The following is a 21,331-nucleotide window of genomic DNA, read 5'->3' on the forward strand; positions in this document are numbered from 1 at the left end:
GATCGTCGGAGTTTGTGACCCGCTACTCCCGGAACTAGGCTCGTTGTTGAGATCCATTTCCCGTTGTTGATCTTGAACAGAAATTAAGATGGAGAGAGTACTCGTTAAAACAAGTGGTGCGAATGAAAATGACGAGCAAAGCGCGTATATATAGTGTTTCGGAAAAAAAAATTAATTTTCGCGCTAGGCGGTGCGCTGGGCGATCCTGGCGCTGCAATAGCGCCGAACGGACCGCCCAGCCGACCGCCCAGCGCCACGCGACCGCCCAGCGCTGCGCGGTTTCTCTCTCCAATCGCCCGCTGGGCGGCTGCAATAGATCGCCCAGCGCCGGCGCTCGGCTGGGCGGTCGCTGGGCGGTTATTGTGGATGGCCTAAGAGACTATTTATAAAATGTATGGAGAAAAAAAAGTAAAGTCAAGGATATATATATTTATTTATTTTCCCTCATTTATTATGGGTAAGCAGTCCACATAAGACCATCAATTTTCTCATATCAAATTGTCAATCTCCATCTCCTCCATCAACATCAAAATTTTTTCATATCGCAATCTTCAACGTATTATTTTCTTTAGTGACATAACATTTGCCACATTTTTAGGTTGCCATGTACAACTTTGATTAAGAACAATAATATTATTCGAAAACACAATATACATAACTATCACTTACAATATATGTATAGCACACAATCACAAACTCAACCTCTCATTAATCCCTTCACCATATTTTGAATTGCTACTACAACTCATTCGACTAGTTCGATAACTTCAGCCTTCCATCCTCGATTCCTGCAGATGACCAACAGCTTCCGATAATCGGAAATCAAACGGCGTATATACGAATAATCTGATCAATCCTGGATCGACACACGGGACAACCCCAGCTCTTCGCCTTAATTTCGTTCAAACACCTCATGCATCCAGCCATGTGGCCACATGGGACGCATGCGCCCTCGAGCGGGGCGTCGAGGCATATAGTACAAGAGGAAGTTGTTTCCTCGCCTTCCTTTGCATTGGCTTCACCAGTCAAGGCATCCACAGTGGACGAAGATAGATCAATTGGGCTAGTGTCGATAGACGGGTAAATAATGGGACTGGTGCCTATATCAGCATCTGAAGCGGGAGGAGCAGATGGAACAGAAACGGACAACAGAGGGGTCGGTGTGGTCGTTGACGTGAGAGGCTATAGATCCAGCTTGCTGAGTTTCTGATTTGACCCCACTTGCTGCTCCCTTCTTGTGAGGCTCAACATGATTGGAGCTATTGCTTGAGCTGGCTGTGCTTGTGGATGGACTGGCTTCGGATCCAAGATATGTGTCAGCATTTGATGCACCCTCGTGTGTGACTGACTGAAGAGAAGCACTGATCGCCATTGCCAGTAGCTCGTCGTCTTCTGCACTTGATGCACCTGCAGTCGGTGGAGCAGTGGGGGGTTGGTTGCCGAAAGGAAATGACGGGTGCATCACCTGATTTTCAATCCATTCATTCAGTTCAAGAATTCAATAACAATACATGAATGACAGAGAGAGAGAATGTGAATACCTGAGGAATTCCTTTACAGGCACTGCAAAACCTTTGCAATTGGTGCTTTTCACTTTCAATAGCAGGTGCCAGTTTGATTCGAGTACCTGCAAATGCAGGAGACACAAAAATGATTCCGCCTTCAACGACACATGTTTGCAACTATTTTCATGAAGAACGACATAAATCTCTGACACCGGTGATTAGTTCAAACTTTAAAGTAGCACTTCTTCAACTCTTTCCGTCATAATTTTAGATTCCCTTATCGAAAGTGAGAGTGAATGAAATAAAGCAGTAAGTGTACAAAATTTCGCGCCACTGGTTGGCCTAGGAATAGAAACAAGGGTAAAAATCCATTAAAGTCTCCTATTAAAAGACCTATTACCCAATATATGCCCCGCCGCAGCACATCTACTAGTTAATCCTCAGCTAATGAATAGACCAATCTAGCATTAACATGGGTAATCATAATAAAGAATAAATGTAACAACTTACTTTTAGATATATCAGATATGATTGCTGCAGGATCTGGCTGGTTGAAATTTGGTTCTTCTAAGTTGGCCTTCCATAGTTGAATAGTCATGCTTGGTTGAGCATCCTGATAAATACCACGACAACACATCACCAGGTTGTTGCAAAGTATACTCTTACAAATGAAACTATTTGTAACCTCTCTAAACCCTTGAGTTTGTCCGTGTATGAGATATGAACTTGTGGAAAGCATCTACGACAGATAAGCACACACTACAGTTGATTGGCACGGAAGAATATAATAAGGTACCTGTGGACTGGTATAAATAGCAAGCTCCAACTTGAAAGGCCTTGCAAGATTACGGGAACCGCACGGCAAGACAACCACCCATCTGCAAAGATATTAGAGAAAGAAGTCAAGGTATGTGTTAACAAGAACATAAATCTATGCAACTAGAAGAGCATATTGAAAGGCAAAGAAGACCATTTACAAGTCAAAAGGACTAGATCAGAAGAAAGCTAATGGCTCCTACTTCTTAATCAAATCGAATGATATGTGGTATATGGACATTGGTTAGTAATCCAGTAAGAGAATTGAATGAAGTGAGAACCAAGCTATATTCGAGAGGTATCACCCAAAGGACCAACTCCAACACGAATACTCTACACTAAACAATATAAACAGAAACACCAAGTTTGTACTCACACTTTTCTTGAGAGCAGTTGAGGCGCAAAACGTTCCAGAAATCCAGGTCCGTATTGTTCCCGCAGCCAACCAGCGAACAAGCAAAGATGGCTCTGAGCAGCATACCAGAAAGAGGTGAGCTATCAGAATCACCGTTAGCAAAGAAACTGAACCAGAATGAGTTACGAGTATACCTCAATAGCTCGTACAACATTGACAAACCCTTTGGCTCTAGCAAGATCAAGTGGGGTATTACAATCATCATTCATTATAAGGGCATTTGCTGAAGTTTCAATGGAAAATCCAAATAAGAAGAGATAATAAACACATTTAATCTACTTGACTCAGAATCATGGCAAATCGAGGGTGTGGGAATGCTCACCTCCGTGTGAAAGAAGTAATTTAACAGTCTGATCCAGCCCTCTTTTGGCAGCATGATGTAAAGGAGTTCCTGCATGGCGACCTTCAAGAGAAAAAGAAAGTTTTTGAAGATAAAGAAACATGCAAGAGAATCAAACAAAAACTGGGATAATTTGAATCATAAGTTTTCATAGCATGTACTTGAAGCGTAAAATCATGTTTTGCCATCCGAGAAACAGAGAGAACTTGAAACATGGCTAATGATGATTTATGTGATTGTAGTAGCATGAGCACAATCAACTGACAATCAATTTTCTTTTTTTAATGAATTAGCAACCAATAGTTTATTGACAATTTCCAGTTTCAAGCATTGCAGTTGCAGATAGGGAGGGAACGGCACTATTAGAAACGAGAAGGTAGGCAAGTAAAATCACGAAACACTGCATATATGGAACGGAAGGAACACACGAAATTACCTGGACGGTATACATTGACATTGGCACCCAATTCAATCAAAGTTTTTGCTACGTTATAAAGCTGTGGGTTCATGCAAGCTACAATCAGCGCAGTCTTGCCCTCGCTGTCAATCCACTGCCACCAGAAAAAGAATTCAGCACACAAAACGTGAATTCTTAAATACGGTTTTAACATAATAACATCAAACAAACTATCCCATCCCCGACCCTGTGAACTATGGATTCATACTAGTTATGCAGTTACGCTGTTACTTGCAATCGACTTTAATTCGCTATGATTCAAGCTTGGAGCATCAAGTGATACAGGATTAATGTGTATGATGCACCCATAAAACAACAACATAAAAAAAACACCGAACATCATTTTAGCTATTAAAACAAAATGATTTTTTTTGCTACCGAACACTCGAAACTTGTTAAAACAAAAGAAACACAAACCCAGCTTCACATATGAGCCAATTGTGCCATTTCATATGTAATCGGATAGGGATAGGGATAGGCATTGACTAACATCAACAGCATAAAACCTATACATATAAAACACGGGAAATTTTGCAAGAATGATTAGATGGGATACCTCAAGACCAGCACCTTGAGTTCTGAGAGCTTTGATGCCCTCAATATTCCCATAATTCACCTGCTGAAACAGCAATTGATCTTTAGATGTTTGCTGCCCCATTGATTTTCTTCCTTCTTGGAACAATCAAAAAGGAAGGAAAATACGAAGAAAAAATGATCGCCCAATTCGTTATCCCAAAAAAGGGATAAGAGAAAGAAAAATAAAAGTGGAATTATATAATCAAAGAACTTGGTGAATTGGGGGCGACGCGGGTCTGGATATGGAGATGTTTCATATGAGGTTGGTTCCTTACTCAATAAGAAAAGAAAATCAAATGCAAGATTCACATTTCCATGATTTAAAATTTTAATCAAAGTGACTGAGATTTAATAATTTAGCCTCTTTAATTTCCACGAATCTTACTTATTCCAAGACAATAATTGTGGTCTTCCATACGATAAATCAAAGAAAATTGCCGAATAATAAAAATAGGCAAATTTTTTCATAAAGATACAAAGTAATATATTTCAATGAAATATAGCGATAGCAAAATGGTAACAGTTTTTAAAAATTAACAAATTATTTAATATATATTTATTCGAGACTAAGTTTAAGTAAATGAAATTATAAATCCAGGCGCGGCTTGAAGCCGATTACCTTCCAATATTATTGTTTCTAATTAATTTGTGTAACTTTAGGTGGAGGGGGTGCTTCCTTTATGTATTACTAGTATTAATTTATTGTCTTATTTACATAGATTTCAAATTTATACGGAGTGGTTTAAAAAGGAAGACGAAACTTCATCAATGGATGACATGTAGAGAAATGTAGAAATAAGATGATATGTACATTGCCGGATAGTGGGATCTTCATCTTGGCACAAATGGAAGACTGAGGGTCCGTGGTGGCAAACGTCGGGTCATCCTCCGGGTTAGGCCTAGATGAGATCAGGTCCGACCCGGAGGTGCATTGAAGGATCATCATGGCCAAGAATACTGCTAGATTTCATGTTTTGTACTTTTTGTGTCTCTCTTCTTTTTTCTTCTTAATTTGGTAAAGGCTTTGCCATTTTGGAACGGTGAGGATCGAATTATGAATCTCACTTTTTTCTTCTTAATTTGGAACGATGTCCCTGAACTGAACGAAGATATTATAGATACAGTTAATATACTATTATACCGACAATACACATGAAAACTTTAATAATTCGGGGCAGATGGTCTAGTCGTTGTTAATAATGGCATAATTCTGGGGAATAATTTTATGCAACTTATAAGAAAAATACTTAGATAAATTATTCAAGGTCACTTCATGAAGGGCAGAAGGGTACTGCTCTTATTTTATAGTTGTATAAAAATATAGAGTAACACAAAAAAGTACTCTCACATTTTGAATGTATTGTATCGTAGCAAATAATATTCCATTCCCTCAAAAAAGAAAAAGAATCTCAAGTGACAATACATGCAATCTTTTCTATTGTCTTCTCCCACATGTTGACATGAATACATGTGAATAGTGAAGATTATTGATCACAGTAATGTTTTTTCACTAAAATCTGAGAAAATATTCAGAGAAACACAAGGGGTTATAGTTTGGATTCACTAGCCTAATCAATTGCGGGATCTTTGAATTTTTTGAAAACAGATTCAATATCCTGTGTCACCTCAGGAGGCAGAGGCCTCTCAGTCATCAAAAATGCATCGACGTTTTCTCTTAGTTGGTCCATAGTAGTGGCGCCTATGATCGAGCTGGTTACAAATGGTCGGTCTCGTGCAAATGCAAGAGCTAACTCAACTAGACTCAGCCCATGTTTCTTTGCCACCTCGAGGTACTTGATCGTAACTTCCTGGGGATTTATATTAGATACAGATAGATCAGTGCCATCTCATTAAGTTTGAGGGTACCTTGACTGATAGTACATGTGATAAGAGCAAGTATTTACAGGATTAGATGATCAAACAACTGAAATTGGACAGCATGTGGAGAATTAGTCTATATAAGTTTTATCTAACTTATTGCCCAAAGCAAACACTCCCTTACAGGATTCAATAGCATGAAATGCCAAATGTTTTTATTAATGTATATGTGAAGGATGTAGACAATAATGATCTAGGAATAAAGTATTTGATGAAAGTGCTCATAAAAAGTGGAGTAGCATCTTTTCTTACCTTAGCGAAAGATTTATTGTATCTTTCCATGTAGCCAGGAAATAGGTTAAGCCTGCCTTTCTTTGCAGCTTCCGAGTTGATGTCTAGATACTTCCCGCTCAATGATCCACCGGAAAGGGGAGAATAAGCAAGCAAACCAATGTTGTAATTTTTTGGATGGCACACTTCAACCAGGTCGACTGCTTACTGAGTCGACTTGCTGTATGGTAAAATTAGGACATTGAGTGTCATGATAGAACTTTCTTCAAGTTCTTCTTGAGTGTGCTGAAGTATAACTTACTTTCGAATTTGCACCTAACCAGCATACTATAATTATTTTGGATGCTGACAATTTTTGGTAGTCCTTCAACTTTTGCAGCATGAACAACTCCATGGCTCCATATGATGTTTCATTGGAAACGCCAATGTACCTCACCTGTTTAAATTTCGGTAATTGGCAACCATTATTGAGTTGTAGTTATACTAAACTGCTTGGCATTGACTTGTTCAGTATTTACTTATTTATTTGAGAGAATTTAAGCAATGTAATACTCTCTCTGTCCACGAAAAATAGAGCACATTTGTCATTTTTGATTGTCCACAAAAAAAAGAGCACATTTAAAAAAAGGAAAGTTTTCAACAACTTTTGTGGACGGAGGGAGTATCAGACAAAGCAATGTGTTCTCCTAGATAAAATTTTACATGAGATCTGTGGAAGTGTGTAATAATGCATCTTAGACATGCTCAGGAAAAACAGATTCAAAAGAGCAGCCCAATCCGAACCACTGTCATTCATCTGATCAGAAACTCATGTATTTCATTTCAATGGAGTCAAGAAACGACATATACACCCAAAATCTGACTAGCTACGAGTCTTATCTGCTATCATCTTTTCGTGGTGAGGTTTTTTTCTTGCTTTTGTGACGTAGTGATTAAAAAATATCAAAACAAGTGTATTAGTAAATGACCCTATAATGTGCTTGATATATGAGGTCTTTGTTCATACTATCCACAGATAAGTGAGGTCATAATATTATTAGTATGATTATGTCTTTGCGAAAAGAAACTTAATAAATAAGGTATGCCATCAATGAATAAAATAATCTGAATCTGATCATTTGGTCAACACATTCAGTTAATAAGGTCAAAATTTTCCGGAAACAACCTGTTCCCTTCCACTTTTGACTGTTGCAAATGCCAAAAACATTACAGAAACAACAGAAGTGTACCTTCCCCTCATCAATGAGTTCTTGGAATCCCCTCAGTTGCTCAGCAAACGGTACACTTTCCCTCCACTTTGAATGATCATACAGATATTCCCCAGATAATGGAACATACCGATCAGGCATGGAGTGTCAATTAGTTGTTTATGAGCAGAATTGCAAGTATATCTGGCTTAGTGTGTGCATGTGAAGACTGCAGAGTCTATGATGCCATTTCATTGTTATCTCAATTGTTCTAAAAGCTAAACCGGCTACAGCTACATCATTATCAATGAGGATATTTTGTGCAAATGAATGATATATAGACAAGTAGAAACTTCAGAAATTTCCTAGGACAACTCCACACAAACACCTCCTTCGAGAGGAAGCTACAAGTCTCAAACCTATAGAGTGGAACCTATATCATAAAGATAAAGTTAAAATTTCATTTACCCAGGATAACTGCTTCTGTATGGACTCTGATCTATGGATGTCAATCGGGTCGGCCCGTCGAGTTTCGGGCCAACCCTACTCAAGTTGCGGGTCAATCGGGTGCGGGCTAATCGGGTTGCGATTTCTTTCGGGTTTTAAAAGTTCAGTCCTAACCCTAAAACCTTGGGTTTCGGGCTGGCCCGGCGAGTTAATCGGGTTGCTACCGATGAGATTAACATGCTATCAATCCAATAAATAAAGATGTAAATTAGTTATATTCATAAAATGTAAAATATTTAATTATGATAAATTTGAGATATATGCTTAAACTCAATCATAAACATGATCAAATACTAATATTTGAGATATTTCGTGAAATTTTAATGCATATTTTAGAAATTTAAATATTTTTTTAGTGAATTTGAAGTTTATAATTTATTTATCAACTATTATATTAATAAAAATTCAATATATAATTTGTATGTTTAATATAAAATTGAGAGTTATTTTTTAAAGTTATCTATATTATAAAATTAATCAATAAAGTGTCGAATTAGAAGTAAAAAATAGAATAATAGAAATTTTATCGGGTTTCGGGCCAGATCATCGGGTTTTCGGGTCTGGCCCTAACGAGTTGCGGGTTAATCGGGTGCAGGCTAATCGGGTTTTAATTTTATCGGGCTTGAAATTTTCAGCCCTAACCCTATAAATTAGGCGGGCTATTCGGGCCAGCCCACGGGTTGCGGGCTGCATGACCTCCCTACTCTGATCTATGTTTATAAGCTTCTTTTTACAAGCAATGACCTAAATCCAAAATGTACTGCACCTAACAAGAAGAATAAATTTTGTTTTTTACCAATAGAAGAATTATATGAACCACCAACACCTGAACATACAAATGGTAACGACTGGGCATTACTAGTTGAGGAGTCCATAATTAGTATCAGATGGCAAAACTAAATACCTTCAGGGGTTTTTATGAGTCAACAAAATAGTTTCTGAATTAAATTAAATTCAAGTAAACACATCTTACATTCCAAAAAATAAGAAGTGAAATTGGTATAAGATGTAATGGATGTTACCAGTGAATCTGGAGTAAGTTGATGTAATCGGTATTAAGACGTTTAAGACTTTTCTCCACACTTTCCCTGATATTAGCAGCATCAACTCGCGGAGTCTCTCTACTGTCACGCAAATAACGGGATCGCTCCGAGTAACCAGACACTTTTGTTGCCAGAATAACCTAGTTTGAAGAAAAGAGATGTCGTGATGTCTCACAACTCTGCCATAATGCAAAAAGCATAAGAGGACTATTATATCTGATGCATTACATGTTGATGATCCAATGAAGTTATACAAAGTACATTATATTCTGTAAGTTCTGTACCACACATTGTGACACGGTACTGACATTAAATCTTGGTCACTTGGAGTCAGCTGGGGACTGCCACAAGTTACATTTCAGGAGACTTAACAGAAGGATCCATATTGAGTTTGAAATTGAAAATTATATGAATTATCATTATCACCTGTATAGCGGCAGAAAGAAGGATCAAGCTATGGTTTAAGACAACGGATTTTGTTATTTGCGCCTGGATTGAGGTTCTACCTGGGGTATCTCATTAAGTTATGTGTTTTGTCATTGATTAATTTTGGAAAGGATTGCATTAGGGTATAAAACAGTGCTGGTCACCATTAAATATGTTGCCTAGAGTTTTCTAAATGTCAGCAGCCATTAGCTTGGATGGCACCATTAAGTTATGTGTTTTATAATTGATTTGTTTGTGGACAGTAATGCATTTCTGCTTCATGCCTTGTTTCCATAAAAAATGAACAACTTACAACAATTAATGGAATAACAAATTCATTAGTATTTGACAGTCCGTAGCCTTACATTGTCAAGTTCTTTGGCCTAAAATTAGCAAAAATATCTATGCTACAGCCATGAGATTATCACAAGTAAGATTTACGAATTACAGCCGTGGCCATTGATATTGTAAAAAGTCTATGAGTTATGACACCCCACGAAATCCTGGATCATGGGTCATAGATAGATAGTAAAAAACATTAAATCCTTCTGACTCTCAAGGTTTTGGAACAGTGAGAAGAGGAAGGAAAAAATGGCTAAAACTCAATGAAGATACCAATCAAGCATGAAAGTGAAAGTCCAAAACAAAACTAGAGTTAATATAAATCCGCACCTTGTCTCAGGATTGAGTCTTCAGCCAGCACTGATATACGGATCTGTCCTCCCCTGGGTCTCTTCTCGCGGTGGTATCGGATACTTAAAAGGGAAAGAAAAAACAGAAACAGAATCTCTTATTAACAAGAAATGGCAAACAAAAAATGTGCTTAGAAGTACTATTTTGAAGAAAATGTGAACCCACCTAATCCGTCTGTTAAAACAGGCTGTTTTAAACTTATGCAACTTCAGTTGCGAAGCATCTCAGCCAGACCAAAAAACTTGAAAATAATTAATGAAAAACAATGGACTTAACATGCTTGATTCAATGTGCAAAGACAAAGTGCAGGAAAAATTGGTAGCCTCCATCCAAATATAACTAGCAAACTCCATCCCATTGTAGGATTATTTATAATGAATTCATCACATTCTAATTCGTAGTGGCACGTATAGTTTGGTGAAGTGCTCAAACGCGTAGCTGAGCTGCTCGTGAGCCTCTTTCTCCGTATTCTGCTGGCCGTAAGTCATCTGCAATGTGCTTAACCACACAATTCCATCACTCTATTAGAATATCTAAAACCTTCAGATACCCTAGGCATTGCAAATTTACAATGTGACTGAAAATTCTATACCATAAAATTACGGATAATTTCAATCAAAATCGAGAGAGAACTCACAGTGCCGAGAGTGATTTCGCTGATTACGAGGTCGGAGTCCCCGAGTTTTCTGTACTGCAACGAGTTCTCCTGCTGCTTTTTGCTGAAAACAACGAAGCTGCTGCTGCTCTTCTTCTTCCTCTTCCTCTTCCACCTCCAAAGCACCGCGAGGTTCCTGCCGCCGACCTGCGGCGGCGCCTGGTGTAACGGGAAACGAGTCACGGCGGCAGTGGAACATCTAGCGTCGGGGAGAGACGCGAGAATTACGGAGGAGTTAAGCGATGAAGCCATGGATTCGTTAATGACACGATAGCTGCCTTTGAGCCTATATAGCTATTCTAACCGGTGCTCCAGATTATTATATTTCGCTTAGGCCCTCCATCTACTAGGTTATTATTTGTCACACCCTTTTACTTTTTGAATGGGTATCGTTGCCGCATTTCCTAATAGGAGTATTGAATTTACCCAAATTCATTTCTCGTTAACGATTAAGTCAAGACTAGTAGTACCATCTCTATATTAAATACTCCGTATTTCCTAAAAAAGTATTAGAGTATTTTTTTTCCTTTTTAGCTGTTTCCTAAAAATAGAAAATCTCTATTTTAGAAAATGAATTGACAATCTATTAACATTATTTCCATCTTTTTTTTTCTCTTCATTTTTTTTACTATACCCATTTTTCTCACTTTACCTATTTTGCATTAAAAATCGTATTATTTCCAAAGTTTCTATTTTAAGAAAACGGAGGGAGTAATATATTCATTCAACCTAATAAATAATAATATTCATATAATTCATCAAATCAAATATCCCTACCTTATTCAATTTAAATAGTAGTACGAAAAACAATTACTCCATCTGTCCCATAAAGTTTGTTCCAATTGGAATCTTTCCAAAAATACTTATTAAATACACACCACAATCTCCTGAATGGGGGACTCTTATTCCACTACACACTCCATTTAATACAAAGTCAAACAATTTTTTAAAACCCTCGCTGAATTAAATTGGGACAAACTTTATGGGACGGATGAAGTAATGTTTAGTCGGGTTAGAGTGATATCTCTATCTCTAAGCGCTCATGAAGCAACTATACGCAAGGTAACCCTAATAGGGAGTATCATGCAACTAGTAAATCATGTGATTTCAAAAAAATAATCGTCAATTTTCGGTAACATAAAAATTCAATCTGTGAAATTGGAAGCATGTGGTATTAAGAAGTACTAGTATTAATAAATAATAAAATGGCCTGAACTATTTCAGTAGCATATTTTTTAAGCTGCATAATTTCCACATTCATGCTAAGTGCTAATTCCTGACATTCATCTTATTCCCATAATTAATCATTACTCCATAGCCCAAGAAAAATTAAAAGGTCACAAATATTTTACGAATTAAAGGTATGCATTTGCAACTTTTGTTTCTTGCAATTCAGTTTAAAAATGGTTGGAATGCAAAACAAAGTTAACAAAACAAAAACTGTAATAATATTTGAGTCGTTTGACAAAAATTTAAACATGAAAAGATTCATAATGTTATAACAACGGAAAATAAAAACTGAGAAATACTAAAGTCAGACCATGAAATTTAAATGACGGGCTTTAGATCAATAGGACAATCACGTATATGCACCAGACTGATTCAGGAAACATAATTGGGGAGTAGTAGTTAATTACTTCGACAAACGAAAATATGCTATACAGCTACAGTTGGATTAACTGAAAATAACACTTTGTCATTCACTAATGCGAAAAAATACCGTGAAACATAAATTCCTATACAATTGGAGAAATGGTAAACATTTTTTTCACGATTCAAAATCAATCAAAGAAGTCTTATAATTCGATCGTAACACATAAATTGGTATTGATTAAAAATGAGATTTCATTTACACTTTTACATCGATTGTATAATATCTTAAGATTGGTTATATATTTTTGAAGTGTATCCCTGTATATAAGTCTCATTACGTAAAAAAAAATAAAGTAACACAAAAAAGTAGTACTCCATGTCACATTTTGAAGGTATTGTATCGTAGCAAATAACAGTTGACATGCATGCATGTGGAAAGTGAATATTAGATCACAGTATTGTTTTTTCACTAAAATCTGAGATTAAATATTCAGAGAAACACAAGGGGTTATAGTTTGGATTCACTAACCTAATCAATTGCAGGATCTCTGAATTTTTTGAAAACAGATTCAATATCCTGTGTCACCTCAGGAGGCAGAGGCCTCTCAGTCGTAAAAAATGCATCGATATTTTCTCTTAGTTGGTCCATAGTAGTGGCGCCTATGATTGAGCTGGTTACAAATGGACGGTCTCGTGCAAATGCAAGAGCTAACTCAACAAGACTCAGCCCATGTTTCTTTGCCACCTCGAGGTACTTGATTGTAACTTCCTGGGAATTTATATTCGATATTAGTAAGATGAAGATCAATGCCATCTCTATTACGTTTGAGAATAACTAGAATGACAGACTGAAAGTACACGTGAGAGTAAGTATTTTTTGGATTAGATGATCATACAACTGAAATTCGAAAGTATGTGGTGGATTAGCCTATAATAGTAGACAATAATAATCTTGGAATAAAGTATTTGATGACAGTGCTCGGATAAAGTAGCATCATTGCTTACCTTAGAAAAAGACATATTGAATCTTTCCATGTAGCCGGGAAATAGGTTAAACCTGCCTTTCTTTGCAGCTTCCGAGTTGATGTCTAGATACTTCCCGCTCAATGATCCTCCAGCAAGGGGACAATACGCAAGCAAACCAATGTTGTAATTTTTGGGATGGCACACTTCAACCAGGTCGACTGCACGTTACTACAGTATGTTAGTTTACTAACTCGACTTCAAACAGAATGCTGTATGGTAAAATTATGACATCTTGAGTGTGCTGAAGTATAACTTACTTTCGAATTTGCACCTGACCAGCAAACTATAATTATTTTGGATGCTGACAATTTTTGGTAGTCCTTCAACTTTTGCAGCATGAACAAACTCCATCACTCCATATGATGTTTCATTGGAAACGCCAATGTACCTCACCTGTTTAAATTTTGGAAATCGGCAACCATTATTGATGTTGTAGCTGTAATAAGCTGCCTGACATTGACTACTTATTCAGTATCCATTTATTTATTAATTTGAAAGAATTTGAGTTAAGCAATGTAATTTTAGCATAAGCAATGTTCTCCTAGATAAAATTTTACATGAGATATGTGGAAGCATGTAATAATGCATCTTAGACATGCTCATCGGGCAAAACAGAGTCAAGAAGCAACATATACAGCCAAAATCTGACAAGCTACGGGTCTTATATCTGCTATCATCTTATAGTGGTGAGGTTTATTTCATGCTTTTGTGACGTAGTGATAAAAAAATATCAAAACAAGTGTATTAGAAAATGGCCCTATAATGAGCTTGACATATGAGATCTTTGTTCATACTATCCAGATAAGTAAGGTCATAATATTATTAGAATGATTATATCTTCGAAAAGAAACTTAGTAAATAAGTTATGCCATCAATGACTAAAATAACCTGAATCTGATAAATTTGTTCACCATTATTCAGCTAATAAGATCAAAATTTTGAGGAAGCAACCTGTTCCCTTCTACATTTGACTATTGCAAATGCCAAAAACATTACAGTGTACCTTCCCCTCATGAATGAGTTGTTGGAATCCCCTCAGCTGCTCAGCAAATGGTACACTTTCCCTCCACTTTGAAGGATTATAAAGATATCCCCCAAATAATGAAACATAACGATCTGGCCTGGAATGTTTATGAGCAGAATTGCAAGTATATCTGGCTTAGTGTGTGCATGCAGAGTCTATGATGCCATTTCATTGTTATCTCAATTGTTCTAAAAGCTAAACCGGCTACAGCTACATCATTATCAATGAGGATATTTTGTGCAAATGAATGATATATAGACAAGTAGAAACTTCAGAAATTTCCTAGCACAACTCCACACAAACACCTCCTTTCAGAGGTCTCAAACCTATACAGAGTTGAACCTATATCTTAAAAACAAAGTTAAATTTCATTTACCCAGCTTCTGTATGGACTTTGATCTGATGTTTATAAGCTTTCTTTTATAAACTTAAAATGTAGTGCACCGAACAAGAAGAATAAATTTTGTTTTTTACCAATAGAAGAATTATATGAACCACCAACACCTGAACATACAAATGCTAACTGTTGGGGATCGGTGGTGCACACCCGAACTCCACATTAGTATGATATTGTCCGCTTTGGGCAAATCCCTCACGGTTTTGCTATTGAGGTATTCCCCAAAAGGCCTCATACTAATGGAGTTGGGGCATAGCCTTTATATATGCTTGCAACTCTTGTTCATTCTCTGACGTGTGATATGGTTTGCTCTCAACGAGTGGGCATTACTAGTTGAGGAGTCCATAATTAGTATCAGATGGCAAAACCAAATATCTTCAGGGGTTTTTATGAGTCAACAAAATAGTTTCTGAATTAAATTAAATTAAAGTAAACACATCTCCTTACCAGTGAATCTGGAGTAAGTCGATGTAGTCGGTATTAAGACGTTTAAGACTTTTCTCCACACTTTCCCTGATATTAGCAGCATCAACTCGCGGAGCCTCTCTACTGTCGCGCAAATAACTGGATCGCTCTGACTCTGAGTAACCACACACTTTTGTTGCCAGAATAACCTAGTTAATTTGAAGAAACAGAAATGTCGTGATGTGATGTCTCACAACTCTTCCATAATTGCAAAACCATAAAGGACTATGCAATGCTTTATATTCATATCCCGACTTTTTCTATTTTTTTAGTTGAGCTCGAATTTGCAAGCCGATTTATTTCGTTAAATCCTTGTTTCTTTTGTAGTTGGGCTTGTCTATTAAAAATGATAAGAGTCCAAATCTAATAACAATCTTATGGGCCTAGCAAATAATTTTGTTTCAAATTCAAGAGCCCAATTTCAGATCATCTAAAACAGCCCAAAGAGAATAATGTTTATTTTCTTCCGGGCGTGACTGTTTCTACCCCTAAACCCTATTTAAATCCCACAATGAATCTCACCTAGAGGTGCCCACGGTTCCGGAATCGGCGGTTACGGTTCGGAACCGCCGGTTCCAGTTTTAGAAATTGTCGAACTGGAACCGAACCGAGAAGGTGTTTCGCGGTTACGGTTCCGGTTCCAAAACCGCCGGTTTCGATTTCTGTTCCGAATCGGCGGCTTTTTACGGTTTTTTGCGGTTCCGGCTTGGTTTAACGGTTTTTTGCGGTTCTGGTTTGGAACCGCCCGGAACCGGCGGTTCCAGTACGGTTTCGGTTCGAAAATTTTTGAACTTGATCGAACCACGATTCAAAAATCGACGGTTTCGGTTCAGGTAAATTCTCACGGTTTCGGTTCGGAACCGTAATCGGCGATTACGGTTTCGGTTTTAACCGCCGGTCCGATAAACCTTGGGCAGGTCTAATCCCACTAAATCTTCGGTTGCAGTTTGTAGATATATGCATACCTCCCAAATCAGTTTCACTACTCCACATATTTCACGTTACACACATCCAAATTTATGGAGACGGTTTTGAATCAGAGAAGGAAGAGAGAGAGGAGATGACGGAGGCGGAGTCTCGCAACGGCTAATGAGGCTGGACGGAGTGACGATGGTTGGAGATAACGGTGTGAAATTGTGACAGCAACGAGGCTGCGTTCTGACCGACAGAGGAGCTGCCAACTAAGGAAGGGAGACGGCGAGAAAGAGAGAGATGCAGCAGGACGGCGGTGGTGTGAATTGGAGGTCACCGCTGCTACAGCCTGCTGAACGGCTGGGTGAGACCGAGAGAGAGAGGAGATGAAGGAGACGGCGGCGTGTGAGCGACGGCGCTGCGAATCCTGCTTACGGACAGAGAAAAAGGGAGAGAGAGCTGGGGCAACGTCGAGTTCTCTTTTGATTTTGGATCGGAGATGTCGATAGAATTAAAGAGAGATGAAAGTTGATTTGGCGTTTTGAGATGATTGAGGAGAAGAGAAAGGAGGCGGTGCTGAGGTGGAGGGAGAAGAGAGATATCAGTAGTGGTGTGAAGTAGTAATTGAGAAATTAGAAAGAGATAGAGATGAAGAAGAGGGAGAAGCCAGACGGAGGGGGAGCTAGCTCAAGAAGGGGACTTCAAATCCCATTTTGGAAACTTCACTCATCACGTAAGGTGAGAAAAGTTGAACAAGTTTTGGGCCTTGTTATATTTAAATGTTTTGTGCTATGTGAATTAATTTTAAGATTTGGGCCTACTATTTGAAAAGAAGATGGATTGAAGTTAATTTGGTTTTGGCCAAATTAATTAAATTGAAGATTGGGCCGGAATACATTAAATCAATGGGTGCCTTCACATGTGCATTTTGAGAATGGAACGAAAAGAGGAATTAAGGACTTAAGCGAACGAGGTGGGCTTTCGAACTAAAGTATTTTTAAGAGCTTTCGATTTAATATTTCGGTTTGAGCATCATTTTACGTGTGGTTGAATTTATTATTTTATTCCATGATGACGTGATAGATGTGTGTTTAAAGTGAAATTTAAAGTGAAAGTAATTGTTATGTATTGTGAATTGGTTGTGAAAGTGATAGCTTTTTGAGTAGTTGTGATTTACTCGACTTTGTGGATATGATGTGATTTGATGTTCGACATTGAAAAAAAAATTATGTGTTTCAAATACGTTTTATGAGAAAATTGGAGTTTGTAAAGGTTATGTCATGCTATGTTTTTGTTTTGAGAAATGTCTATCTGTTTGTTTAGCAAGAGAAGTATCCCTACTAGACCTATTGAAATCGAATTCGGGTTTGACTAGGGAGTGAGTCCCTACTCAGGCTAGTGTCCACCAAAGGGGATCGTGAGCCGTCTTTTGAGTCGGCCTGTCCAGTGATCGAGTTTGAGGCCACATTCTCGTTTCACAGGATGTTGTTGATGTTGATGTTGATGATGGGCTAGGGAGGGGAGTGACCCTACTATGCCAGTAGTTAGTAATTGAATTTGGGTCCTAGCATGGGTGCGTCCCTACTATAGCAGTTTCTTAAATAACTTAAGAAGAAATGGTTGTGATTTTGAAATGATATGGAAAAGGACTTTGATAAGTCGAAAGTTTGTGTTTACAAAAATATTTTAGTGTCTTGGACCTTTTCTAAATTAAAACCCCGAGGTCACTCAATGGCGGCATGACATAACTGTTTTTATTAAAATGTTTTGGCATATGTTACTCAGCCCAGCCTGTGTTTTCCATATGTGCAGGTTGAGCTGTAACGGACGCAGGTTGAGTTGTAACAAGCGTGGTGGGTGTTAAGAATGAAAGTGAAGAAGATAGTAAATGAAATGTTCCGAATATATTATGTCTTCATACATAATATTATTCCGCTAAATGTTGTTTCTTTTGAGTTCATATATTGATGAGATATTGTATCCCTTTGATTTATGATTGTCGAAATGATACTCTGATTTTATTTGAGCTATTTCCAATTATTTCGAGCTATGGTCGAGTTGTGTTTTTCCCCTTTCTTTAACCTTCCCCTAATCGCGATCAACTGTATTTTCTATCCTTAGAAAATGCGAGCGTGACAGATGGTCCAATGAAGTTGTAAGAAGTACATTATTATTTTTGTAGTTACTATGTTCTGACCACACATTGTGACACGGTAATGACAAATTGACATTAAATATTGGTCACTTGGAGTCAGCTGGGAGCTGCCACAAGTTACATTTCACGAGACTTATCAGAAGGATCCACATTCAGTTCGAAATTGAAAATTATATGAATTCTCACAATCACCTGTATAGCAGGAGAAAGAAGGATCAAGCTATGGATTTTGTTATTTGCGCCTGGATTTAGGTTCTACCTGGGGTATCTCATTAAGTTAGGTGTTTTATCATTGATTACTTTTGGTAGGATTGCATTAGGGCATAAAATAAAGCTGGTCACCATTAAATACATTGTCTAGGATTGCATTAGGGCATAAAATAAGGCTGGTCACCATCAAAAACATTAAATCCTTCTGAGTCTCAAGGTTTTGCAACAGTGAGAAGAGGAAGGAAAAAATGGCCAAAACTCAATGAAGATACCAATCAAGCATGAAAGTGAAAGTCCAAGACAAAACTAGAGTTAATATAGCTCCGCACCTTGTCTCGGGGTTGAGTCTTCAGCCAGCTACTGATATACAGGTCTGTCCTCCCCTGGGTCTCTTCTCGCGGTGGAATTGGATACTTAAAACGGCGAGAAAAACAGAAACAGAATCTCTTATAAACAGAAATGGCAAACTAAAAATGTGCTTAGAAGATGGTACTATTTTGCACAAAATGTGAACCGTCCTAATCCGTCTGTTAAAACAGACTGTTTTAAACTTATGCTACTTCGGTTGCGAAGCATCACAGCCAGACCAAAAAACTTGAAAATAATTAATGAAAAACGATGGACTTAACATGCTTGATTCAATGTGCAGGAAAAATTGGTAGTCTCCACCCAAATATAACTAGCAAAGCCATCCCATTGTAGGATTATTTATAATGAATTCATCACATTCTAATTCGTAGTGGCACGTATGGTTTGGTGAAGTGTGATTGAGCTTTACCATTTCCGCAGTGTCTAGAACATTAATTCCACGCTCAAACGCGTAACTGAGCTGCCCGTGAGCCTCTTTCTCCGTGTTCTGCTGGCCGTAAGTCATCTGCAATATGCATAACCACACAATTCCATCACTCTATTAGAATAACTAAAACCTCCAGATACCCTAGGCATTACAATGTCACTGAAAATTCTGCCATAAAATTACGGATGATTTCAAAACGCAGCAATTCGAATCAAAATCGAGAGAAAACTCACAGTGCCGAGAGTGATTTCGCTGATTACGAGGTCGGAGTCCCCGAGCTTTCTGTACTGCAATGAGTTCTCCTGTTGCTTTTTGCTGAAAACAACGAAGCTGCTGCTGCTCTTCTTCTTCCTCTTCCACCTCCAAAGCACCGCGAGGTTCCTGCCGCCTACCGACGGCGGCGCCTGGTGTAACGGGAAACGAGTCACTGCGGAAGTGGAACATCTAGCGTCGGGGAGAAACGCGAGAATTACGGAGGAGTTGAGCGATGAAGCCATGGATGCGTTCACGATAGCTGCCTTTGAGCCTATATGGGCATGGCAATCCGAACCAGTGCTCTACATTATTACTCCCTCCGTTCCATGTTTATAGAGTCAATTTTCTATTTTAAGAAGTTCTAAGTTATTTGAGTCATTTTTATTTTTGGTAAAAAATAATTCTTTTTTTTTACTTTATTCTCTCTTCATCTCTCTTACTTTGTTCCCTTTATTTTTTTCACTATCCATTTAAAACACTATTCTTAAATTCCGGGCCGAAAAGAAGTGCTTCTATTAACAAAGAACGGAGGGAGTACTATATTGTGCTTAGGCCCTCCATCTACTAGGTTATTATTTGTCGCACCCTTTACTTTTTGAATGGGTGTCGTTGTAGTCCCATTGCCGCATTTCCCAATATTGACTTTGCCCAAATTCATTTCTGGTGAAAGATTAAGATTCATTAAGTCAAGACTACTCTTATTTATTAGGTTGAATGAATATTATCAAAATTCAACCTAATAAATAATAGTACTAATATTCATATAATTCATCAAATCGATCATCCCTACTTAAATAGACATTATCTCTATCTCTATCGAGAGTTTAGTAGGATTAGAGTCATATCTTTATCTCTATGCGCTCATGAAGTAACTATGCGCAACTGCGCAAGGTAACACTAATATCACGCTAGATGCAACTATGGAAGTAAATATATACAGTATTTCTGTATTTGTGACTTCAAAGAATTAATCGTCAATTTTCTGTAACATAAAATTCAAACTGTGAAATTGGAAGCATGTTTTATGAAGTACTAGGTATTTAATAAATACGTAATAAAATGCTCTGGACCATATTCACTAGCATATTTTTTAAGGTGCATAATTTCTACATCTATCTTATCTTTTAATCTAAAGTGCCAACATTTTTACGCTGATGTGTAATAGCTTTGGAAAGTATAATACTTTATTTTCTTTCTTTGTTTTAAGTGTTCCAAAATATAATTCAAATATCGATGGCTGTGCAGTAAAGTAGAGACAATAATTTTAGGATTGAAATCTTTATAAATACCATTATAAGCTACACAAAAAAATATTACAATAAAACAATTTTAAAAAATTGAATATTGGAAGGTATAGAAATTTGAATCAAACCAAATCTTGAATTCCCGAGGCAGGCGGAAGGATGCAGACGGCGGGAGTACCGGCGAGGTAGGGTGGTAGAGGAAGAGGCTGACTCGCGGCCTTGCCGCCGGCGCCTGCGCGACTCGGTCGCTGTCGTGGGCGGTGCTGGTAGCACAGAGGCGGAACTTCCCTGCTGCAGCAACGCAGCTAACGTTCAGCAGCTTTGGAAAGCGGCGCTGTCTGGTTCTGCATACGACTCACCTCACAGGCAGCGGACGGCGAGACAGGGGGTGAGGAGTGCCGGCGAAGTAGGGCGTGGCGACGAGGCGGTTCCGCCGATTAGGCGGGAAGGGAGAGAAGAAATGGAGGCGGGTTGGCAGCTTATTATTTAGGGTTGAGGAGAAATATTAATGTATGTAAATATTGG

The 21,331-nt window shown here is 38.0% G+C and overlaps 3 protein-coding genes across 3 annotated transcripts; all 3 read right to left on the minus strand.

Annotated features, from left to right (window-relative positions):
• Positions 1-618: 618 nt before the first annotated feature.
• Positions 619-4,417, minus strand: LOC121809739 (putative E3 ubiquitin-protein ligase XBAT35). The gene is given in 10 exon segments (XM_042210512.1): positions 619-1,144; positions 1,146-1,465; positions 1,542-1,627; positions 2,016-2,118; positions 2,302-2,383; positions 2,698-2,789; positions 2,871-2,959; positions 3,059-3,139; positions 3,513-3,627; positions 4,090-4,417. Coding segments are annotated over 10 exon segments (1,392 nt in total). The 5' UTR covers positions 4,192-4,417; the 3' UTR covers positions 619-822.
• A 1,053-nt stretch (positions 4,418-5,470) lies between these two features.
• Positions 5,471-11,144, minus strand: LOC121807966 (aldo-keto reductase-like). Its single transcript, XM_042208303.1, is given in 7 exon segments — positions 5,471-5,917; positions 6,240-6,418; positions 6,520-6,606; positions 6,609-6,654; positions 7,448-7,574; positions 10,462-10,562; positions 10,712-11,144. Coding segments are annotated over 7 exon segments (1,050 nt in total). The 5' UTR covers positions 10,982-11,144; the 3' UTR covers positions 5,471-5,677.
• Positions 11,145-12,676: 1,532 nt separating this feature from the next.
• LOC121808492 (protein tas-like) lies at positions 12,677-19,824 on the minus strand. The gene is made up of 8 exons (XM_042209019.1): positions 19,541-19,824; positions 19,290-19,385; positions 18,841-18,924; positions 15,217-15,383; positions 14,352-14,469; positions 13,606-13,741; positions 13,328-13,506; positions 12,677-13,091 (listed from the first exon to the last, which is right to left on the minus strand). Exons 1-8 carry the CDS (start codon positions 19,802-19,804, stop codon positions 12,852-12,854), a joined length of 1,284 nt encoding a protein of 427 aa, XP_042064953.1. The 5' UTR covers positions 19,805-19,824; the 3' UTR covers positions 12,677-12,851.
• Positions 19,825-21,331: the final 1,507 nt, after the last annotated feature.

Source organism: Salvia splendens, chromosome 6 (genome assembly GCF_004379255.2).
Source record: "Salvia splendens isolate huo1 chromosome 6, SspV2, whole genome shotgun sequence".
In the NCBI taxonomy this organism is placed as follows: domain Eukaryota; kingdom Viridiplantae; phylum Streptophyta; class Magnoliopsida; order Lamiales; family Lamiaceae; genus Salvia; species Salvia splendens.

Bases quoted from the DNA above. Each gene is read 5' to 3' on its own strand.
- LOC121808492 (XM_042209019.1), bottom strand. From the start codon at position 19,804: ATGGCTTCATCGCTCAACTCCTCCGTAATTCTCGCGTTTCTCCCCGAC. The intron at 19,386-19,540 runs GTGAGTTTTCTC...TGCATATTGCAG, and splicing joins GCGAAATCACTCTCGGCACT to ATGACTTACGGCCAGCAGAA. The intron at 13,092-13,327 runs GTAAGCAATGAT...ATAAATTCCCAG, and splicing joins TCAATATGTCTTTTTCTAAG to GAAGTTACAATCAAGTACCT.